The following is a 9,696-nucleotide window of genomic DNA, read 5'->3' as shown; positions in this document are numbered from 1 at the left end:
ATGTATGTGTGTTTGTGTGTATGTATATATATGTGTGTGTATGTGTGATCAGGACTTCATACATACATACATATGTATATATGTGTATGTATATGGATATATGTACACATATATGTATACATATCATAGAATGTATTCTTTTAACTGTCATCAAATAGGGAACAGTGGCAGCATCATGGCCACATCAACAAATCTCTTTTCATCTCACAAAATAAAGCCAGTACCCGTTGAGTGCTAATCTGCCCCTTCTGTCCCTGGCCCCTGGAAACCACCATCCTACCTTTTTTCTTTGAGAGTCTGACTTCGGGGCACCTGAGAAATGTTGAATTCAGAATCCTTTCACTCATTTCACTCTGCAGGTGTCCTCATGGGTCATCGTGTGGTAACACGTGTCAGAATGACCTTCCTTTTCTGTCTTTAAGGATTCATACGCTATTTTTATTTATGCATATGTGTTTGCTTGTGTACACCACATGAAAGCAAATGCATTTGTAAGCTGCCCAGTGAGGGGGCTGGGAACTGATCCCGGTTCCTCTGGAGGAGCAGCAAGCACTCTTAACTCCTGAGCCATCTCTCCGGTCTTTGAAACTCTCCACAGTGTGTTTTGGTTTAAAGCCCTCTGGCCCTGGGAGATGGGGCTTCTCATCAGCACACAGGATGATGCTTCAGTGTAACTGAGAGCCCAGTGAGTGTATGAATATGCCTGGGTCTGGAGGAAACAGATCTCCAACCACGCTTGAGAATCCTCTACCTCATAATTAAGGGTTAAAATATTTAATGTAAAAATTATGGGAACACTTCCAAATGCTTAAGAAAAATATAAACTTGAAGAAAACCATATCTACCCAAAATTGAACACATTTTTCCAATACATTTTTTTTAAGTTTTAAATTTCATTTATTTATTTACAACATTTTTGAAACAGAGTCTTGCTGTGTAGCCTAGGCTGGTTTGGAGTTCTTGTTTCCTTTCAACAAACTAACTAACTAACTAACTAACTAGTATGTGTAAGTTGGTATGTGGAGGTCAGAGGGCAACCTGCTGGAGTTTGTTTTCTTGGTCCACTGTGTGGGTTCTGGGGATCGAACTCAGGTCACCAATCTTGGCAGCCCCTTTGCTTACTCAGCCATCTCACTGGTCTCTGGGATGGAACACTTTTTTCCCTCCTTTCCATTATTTGTGTTTGTGTGTGAGCATGTGTGTCTGTGTCTGTGTGTCTATGTGTGTGTGTTTGCATATGCATGTGAGCATGCCATGGTGTTTGTATGTGGGTCGGATGTAGCATGTTCATGAGTTGGTTTTCCACTTCCACTGTGGGTCCCACGGATGAAATTCAGGTCATCCACACTTGGCTGCAAGCCCTTTTACTCACTGAGCCATCTTACTGGCCCCCTGGCCTGGAACTTTTAGTGTAGCTGCCTCCACCTCCTGAGTGCTGGATTACTGGTGTGTACCACCATGCCTAGCAGGATGGATTTTCTTTTTTCTGTAATAGTTCAATGGAGTTGATTTGTATGTCAAGCACTTATCAATGATCCTGAGACTGGTGTCCAAACACGTGTGTTTGCTTTCTCATGCTGCCTTTTCAGACATAAGAGTTAATCAAAATGGATTCTTTTGATTTTAGCAATCGCTTCCTGCCAAGGGTGAATACTGTTAAACATTACCTTTCAGGGTGTTAAAGGCTTCAGATACCTTTTCTGATGTACACAAACATAAAATTATTGGTGCTACGTCCATTGTGAAGGAAATAGGACGCAGATGAAATATTACTTTTGGTGCTGATGGCCTGTTATTGGCCTTTCCTCTCAAATTGTACATTTTAAAAATATTTCCTAGTTAGGTGTATCACAGGTTGTTGTTGTTTTTTTCTCTCTTTAACTTTTTTATACTAGCAAATCAACAACAGGAAATGTTACTTAAAAAAAATCAACTCATTCAAAAGTTTCAAGTTTGTCTTTAAACATTTGACCAATTTTTTGACTAGCAAATGTCCATTTCCTGATTACTCCAAAATGGACAGACATCGGGCTTTTTCATACTAAAGTGGTAATGCATGGTGGTCTTTTGGGGTTCAGCCTCAGGAATCATATCCTTAGGGAGAGTAAGGGAGTACCACGGAGTATGTTAAATGACGGCCTTCCTCCCTGGGTTTCTGTTCAAAGGGAAGCACAGCCTTCATTTTGAATGTATACCTCAGGTCCGTTGTCTTGGGAATTCTCCATTAGCCTCTGTACAAATCTCTCGACTATCTGGGGTCTCACAACTGAAAAGTTTTCTTTCATGACTTGGTGTTTCCAAAGATCTAGGGAAAAAAAAACCAAACCAGATCAGTGTGACATCACAAGACACGGACTGCCACCAAGGGTGGGACTCGACAGCTCTCAAAGGATGCAAGTCTTCCACTGTAAAACTCCCGTGAGGAAGGGGAGGGGGCAGTCAGGATACAGGACCCTCTAGAACAGGGGGAAAGGGAGATCTCTAGCAAGGTTCTTTAAAAAGGGTTTGGGGATGTCCTCCTGGAAACCAGTGAACAATACTGTTACTGTAGAAAAAACCCTGAAGGAACTGCTCTTGACCTTTCCTGGTGTTCATCTTCATGAATATCCTGTATCTGTGAGAATTTCAGTCTAACACAACCTCAACCTCAGAACTATGCAAAGAACATCATGGCTGATGCATAGGAGATGAAGCATACTCAACCTTCCTCAGAGCATTGCTATTTACTGTGGCAGAAGCTATGGGAAACGGTAGCTGTCCATCATTCGAGATCATTTTCAATTATGGCTTCCCCTCCAACGAAGTAGTATACAACTGCTCACAGGAAGAAACTCTTCTTCCAATATTGATGGAAAAGTTTGATGGTGTGGTGGTTTGAATATGCTTGGCCCATGGGAAGTGGCACTATTAGGAGGTGTGGCCTTGTGGAGGAAGTATGTCACTGTTGGGGTGGGCTTTGAGGTCCTATGCTTAAGCTTCACCCAGGGTAGAAGAGAGAGACCTTCCTCCTGGATGCCTGCAGGAAAGTCTTCTGCTGCCTTCAGGTCAAGACGTAGAACTCTCAGCTCCTCCAGCACCATGTCTGCCTGCATGCTGCCATGCTTCCTGCCATGATGATAATGGACTGAACCTCTGAACCTGTAAGCTGGACTCAATTAAATGTTGTCCTTTATAAGAGTTGCCTTGAGCCGAGCAGTGGTGGCGCACGCTTTTAATCCCAGCACTTGGGAGGCAGAGGCAGGCAAATTTCTGAGTTAGAGGCCAGCCTGGTCTACAGAGTGAGTTCCAGGACAGCCAGGGCTACACAGAGAAACCCTGTCTCAAACAAAAAAAATAGAAAGTGACTACAAGCCATCTCTGGAGAGATGGTGCCAGCGGTCGTGTGCTAACAAAGGACCTTAGTTCAGTGCTCAGAGCACATGTATAAAGGTTGTTCAGCTGTGGTAGCAGATTTGTAAGCTCATTGTTGAGGAGACCAAGACAGGCAGATCCCCTGGGCTCACTGGCCGGTGAGCTTACCCAGTTGGTGAGCTCCAGGTAGTGAGAGACCCTGTTTCAACAAATGGGTGGATGATTTCTGAAGAACAGCACTGGAAGTTGTCCCCTGGCCTCCGCATGTATGTGTGCCCACACCACAGGCACACACATGCACACACATTTAAAATAAAACATAAGCCATCTATCCTGGGCCTAAGGAATCTCAGGGAGAAACTGTAGGTGTATGGGTGGAGACAAGCCCACTGCTCTCTCTTCCGTTGAATGCACCGGAGAGTTCCCCGCCTGCTATGGCTTCTCCTTCCTCAGAGATGAGAGTCTCTGCCACACACTCCAATATGGATGGGATGACCAGCACACAAGAGCAAGCATCTATAACCATCCCTCAGAAATGGCTGCACCTCTAGGATTTTAAGACCGCTATTGGACCAGAAGTTTTGATTTTGAAAATAGGATTCCATATTTCTTCTATAGATGGCTACTTTGCATAGTAAAGCTATACATCAAAGCTCACAAGATGCTTAGGGCTTTAATAAGACTAAGCTTTGATGGAACAGACAGAGCTCATAATTGTCATGGAAAACTTTTAGAGCTCGGGTGCCTTTGCTGGTGCTGTGGGCAGAGGCCCACTGAGGTGCTGAGTCTGACACATCCTTGTAGCTTGGGATGAGTCTGGGGTTTATTTCTGGCTCCAGCTAAGGAGAAAGCTTTTCCTGGAAGACTTCTCAGCTTTCTCTCTCCTTGCACATGAGTTCAAATTAAGATACACAGCTGGACTTCCTGGCTGGAGCCAGAGAGAGAGGAAGTCAACCAAGAAATTCCTGGCAAAGAGGATCAGCCGCTGCATCTGTTCTCAGTGCATGTGTGTGGCCATGGCCCCTTCAACAGGAAGCATCAGGTGAGGGATATGTCCCCCCACCCCTGTATGTGTGTGTCTGTGTCTCTCTGTGTATTTGTGCTTGTGTGCACATATTTGTGTATGTAAAGTACACAGTAAGTGTGTGTGCTTCTGTGTCTGTATCTCTGTCTTTGTGTGTGTGCTTGTGTGTATGTAATGTGCACAGTGTGTGGGTGTGAATGCAGGTCAGAGTAGAGGTCAGAGGATAGCCTCAGGTGTTGGACCTTGCTTTGCATTGTATTTGAACCAGGATCTTTGCTTGATTTTAGTCCAGGCTAGCCTTTGGATTCACCTCCCATCTTTCTGTGGGACATGCTAGGATTAATGCTCCAGAATCCAGCTTTATGTGGTTCTGAGGATTCTCATGTGTGTGACAAGCACCTCACCCACTCAGTTATCTCCCCAGCCTGAAGCCACAGATGATGGGGTGGGAGGGAGGGAAGCGCCCTTGCAGTTATGTTACAACTTTTTTCTCTATCTCCTCATGCCATTTGACTTAAAGGAGAGCTTTGTTTCTAGCTGGCCAGATAACTTCCCTTTCTTCCTCTCCCTGAAACTCTTAGCTAGAAGCACTGGACTTCCCCCACTGCTTCTCTGTAGCTCAGTGGTCCCTGGGCCGGAACCAAGACAGAAGTGAAAACTGAGGACTCACAGCTGCCAGGCAGAGGCTCCGCCCTCTCGCTCCCCTCCCCCACAGCCAGGGGCCCCGAGAGTGGATGCTTGAAAGGCACATTGAGCGGAGACTGACCTGTCCTCCTGTGATTTTTCCTACCCCCCAATACTAATTTCCCAAGCATTGCATTATTTTCTGGACAGGATAATGATGACACTACAGTGAAGGTTCTAGGGTCTTGATTAGGGGGAAACTTTACCCAAGATTTTCCTGAAGTTTTCCAAACTTACTGGGCTGGTTGCTACAGACTGTCAACTTGACAGAATCTAGACTCCTCTAGGAGACAAACCTACGAGCATGTCCACAAAGAAGTTTCTAGACTATGTGTAAACATGTCTAGACTATGTTCATTGAGGTAAGAAAACAGACTCTAAATGTGGGCAGCAATACTGGGTGACAGCATCCCATGGGGTGGGACCCCACACTGACTAAAAAGAAGAGTGAAGCACAGCATATCTCTCTCTCTCTCTCTCTCTCTCTCTCTCTCTCTCTCTCTCTGTCTCTCTCTCTGTATGTTTCTGTGTCTCTCTGTCTCTCTCTACCTCTCTCTCTCTTTCTGTCTCTGTTTTTGTATCTTTGTCTCTCTCTGTCTCTGTCTCCATCTCTGTCTGTCTGTCTCTGTCTCTCTCTGTGTTTCTCCCTGTGTGTGTGTGTATGTCTCTGTGTCTCTCTGTCTCTCTCTCTGACTCTGTTCTATCTTTCTCTGTCTCTGCCTGTCTCTGTCTTTCTCTGTCTCTCTCTGTGTATCTGTCTATCTTTCTGTCTCTCTCTGGTTCTCTGTCTCCCCTCCTTGACTAGGTGCAATGCTCCAGCTGCCTCATGTACCCGCTGCCAGGTCTTCCTGCCATGACGGGCTGCAGCCTCCAGCTGTGAGCCACAAGAAACCCACTTTTCTTGAGTTGTGGGGCATTTTGTCAGATGAGAAAAGTAACTCAAGTACATATTTTGACATAAAACGCATTATGTTATCCAATTTGTTATCCAAAACTACAGTATGTTTTCCAGTATTGTAGTTTTAGCACTCAGAGACTTAGGGAGAACAAGCTCAAGGACAGCTTGAGCTACATAGCAAGATTATATCTCAACAAGAGCAAAAACTTAGGCATTGGTGTTGGGGTTTGGGGGTGTAGATCAGTGGTAGAGCACTTGCCTGACATGCACTGAGTCTGGGGTTCAAGTCATGGTATTGGGAGGGAAAAGGCTAACTGTTAAATAATTTAAAAATTATTATAAAATGCATACATATTACATAAAATTATAAAAAGTTAAATAAAAAATAAAGTAGAGCCTGCTTTCAAAGGATATATGCTATCTGTATTTTATTTAAAGTACACAAGTCTACAAATATTTGCTAGCAGTCTCACACAGAGAGCAGGCCTTTGTACATGGCCGCTCCAGCCTGGTTGGAGTGCTGGATTGTCTCTCCTCTTTAAATATGATGTGGTCCTCAACATGTTCTGTGGCTCACTCTTGGTCCCCTAGTCTGTAGGGTTGGACAGCTGTGGACTGTAAAGTGTATGGATGATGATTTCTACGTGTATTTGTTATGGGAAAGAGTAGATGGTTGAGGTTTGCTCTGTCGCTATGTATTGTAATACTAATACATATTAGTGTTACTTGTGGGCCCCCAAGGCCTGGTTGTCCCTGAGACAAGAGAGTCCTCACATAGACCCAAGTGACCCTACGTGACCTTGCCCCCAACTTATTTCTGATTGATGAATAAAGATGCCTACAGACGATAGCTGGCAGAATTGAGGAAGGCGGAACTTGGGGTTCCCTGGCTCAGGCTCAGGTCAGAGAACCACGGGGGAAGAAAGAGAGAAGGAAGACGCCATGAGTTAGGAGTCCAGAAAGCATGGCCATGAGGGCTGGCTTATATAGGGAGGGACAATGGAGGAAGGGCAGCCCAGCCCCTGGGCTGGAGACTTCAGTATAGAGGGCAGGGTATGCCAGCCATACCATGTAACAGGTAAGGACTGAGGGATGCTGGGAGAACCTGGGTGGCCAGCATCCACTTTGATATGTTAATGGGCGTCTCAGTTAGCCATTTGTCCCAGGTTTGAGGCCTAACACATACTTTGCTGGTTGCTGGCTTGCTTCCCCAAAGTATGAGACATGCATGCATACATCCATCCATGCTTCTATACATGCATGAACACATATGTATACTTGTATGTATGTATATATGTATTCCACTTTGGAGACTGTTGACCTTGTAACTGTTAAGTAAAAATTAGAAAATCAGTTTTAAAAATCAATTTAATGTCAAAGTGTCAAAGGTAGAGGTGGTAGGCCTCTCTGGATTCAGGGAGCCTGAGTCTGGCACAGCTCCAGGCTGAACCAGGATATCTGCAGCCTTTGATAGCTCAGAGGAGGAGGGGGAGCAAACACAGCTCTCAAGAGCTAGTGCCAGGACCAGGTGTGGATGCTGTAGCTTCACAGGCTCCCTGACAAGCCGGAGACCATAAGTAAAAAGGTTAGGTTCCAAAGACAGAGTGGAAGGGAGACAGAGAAAAGTCTTCCACGGTTTGGTGTGTGTGTGTGCATGTGTGAGGACATGTGTGAGGACATGTATGTGTGCACAACACATGTGTGTACCTGTGTATGTGTGCACTGAGGTCAGAGGTTGAAATTCATATACCTTATATTGTAAGCCGAGGTCTCCCATGGAACCTGAGTAGGCTGCCTAGACACTGAGTTCCAGGGCTCGTTCTGTCTCTACAGTCCTAGTGCTGGATTACAGTCATGCCTGGCTTTTTACATAGGACTCTGAACTCAGGTCCTACATGCTTATGTGGCAAACATTCTACTGACTAAGCCATCTCTGCTCCCCCACCCCACCCTCCAGTTCCCCTTTGGCAGGACCACAGGCGGATTCTGGTCTGGCCAACAGGGAAAGCGGAAAGCCTGAGGGGAATGCCTGGAGCCTCGGCTAAGTCCACGGGCTACTCCACTTCTAAATGTTCTCCAATCCTAACCACCTCTGAGGAGCCACCAGCTCCAGGCTAGCCACGGTGTCAAAGCTGACACTAACAGCTGTTCTCTGGAAAAGCCACTGCCTCTGCTTAGAAGCTGTGCCCATTACAGCTGCAGTGAACTGTGGGGTGGGTAGAGATTCCACAGTTCTAGTGCCTAGGAATTACAGTGGCACCAATTCCACAGACTAAACTGAACTAACACCTTCCTTCACAGCATCCCTGGCACACAGTGGGACCTACTTGCTTGCATTAGGGAACTCAGCTGACCCGGACCTTCATACTGAGGGAGGCCCCCCCAGACCAAATCACTGCACCATTCAGTACTGGATTTTTAAATTTTATTTTATTTTATCCTCTCTCTCTCTCTCTCTCTCTCTCTCTCTCTCTCTCTCTCGCTCTCTCTCTCTCTCTCTCTGTGTGTGTGTGTGTGTGTGTGTGTGTGCGTGTGTGTGGTATTGAGGATTGAATCCAGGGCCTGGCACATGCTAGGCAAACGCCCTGAGTCATATTCCCAGAAGCACACAGTTTTAAAATTTTGTAAGGATGGAATCCAGACAGGGATCTAACTAGACCTGGTGGTACACTCTAGCCAGCATGATTTACCACTGTCAACTTGACCACAGCTCAGAATAACTCCACTCTGTTCCTCTGCTTCCCTCCCACTGGCCCTTTACATAGGCTCTCAGGAAGCCCAGCTGGTGAACTCCCCACCTCCAGAGCAGGGAAGCACAGCCACAAAGCAAGTGTGCCAGCATGCATGCCCTCCGGCGCCCCCACCCCCACCCCAGGATGTCATGAGAAGGACTGTCTGAATCTCTAAGGTGGTTGCACCTCCTCAGGCCCTGTGCCTTTTCTGCTAGGACTCAGAAGAAAGCCACCTGGATGCCACGCACAGCCCAAACAAAGAAGCTTTGTATCTTGCATCATTTGTTCCGTAATTGGAGCTCTGTCATGCTCCATTCTCTGGTGACGTTTGGGGGCCGTGGTCAGCTTACACAGGGCACAGTCTTTTTCCAGAAACCCCTGTTTGTAGAACTCAGTGACTTGAGAATCTTAATAAAATGATACTGCTGGGGTGGGGTGGGGTGGGAGGCACTGCCTTAGGTGAGGACGAGGTTATAATCAAATGCTGGTGGACATGGATGGCTTCCTTAAAGAGGAACATTTGTTTTGTTCTAGTTCCTCCCTAGCTCAAAGGTTCTGGATCTTTCTGTAGAATTTCTAGGAATTAGGAATACATATTTGCTGGTTTTTCATAATCCACAGAACCTGCTGCAATAAAATTCAGGGCCAATTTGTTCAAAAAGGCAGAAGAAAGAATCTATGCAAATACTTAATAGAAAGCATTTTCCTCTCTTCCAAAGTCTCTCTTGCCCTACAGTATGTCTTCTGGCTGCAATCTTACACTCCCTTTGGTGTGGGCCCAAGGAAACTGTCAACTGCACCCATAGCTCCACCCACAGCCCTATCCACTGCTCCACCCACAGCCCTATCCACGGCTCCACCCACAGCCCCATCCACGGCTCCACCCATAGCCCCATCTACAGCTCCACCCACAGCCCTATCCACAGCTCCACCCACAGCCCCATCCACGGCTCCACCCATAGCCCCATCCACAGCTCCACCCACAGCCCCATCCACGGCTCCACCCA

At 46.2% G+C, this 9,696-nt stretch overlaps 1 protein-coding gene across 1 annotated transcript in view; it reads right to left on the bottom strand.

Moving 5' to 3' along the window:
* LOC114622640 overlaps positions 1-9,696 on the bottom strand; it is a 150,300-nt gene that overhangs the window by 30,772 nt on the left and 109,832 nt on the right. Inside the window, exon 37 of the mRNA XM_028769051.1 lies at positions 2,196-2,305. Within this exon, the coding sequence (XP_028624884.1) occupies positions 2,196-2,305 (110 nt within the window). The remainder of the gene's footprint in view (positions 1-2,195; positions 2,306-9,696) is intronic.

Source organism: Grammomys surdaster, unplaced genomic scaffold (genome assembly GCF_004785775.1).
Source record: "Grammomys surdaster isolate TR1022 unplaced genomic scaffold, NIH_TR_1.0 190, whole genome shotgun sequence".
NCBI lineage: Eukaryota > Metazoa > Chordata > Mammalia > Rodentia > Muridae > Grammomys > Grammomys surdaster.
This window is presented reverse-complemented; position numbering and strand designations above follow the sequence as displayed.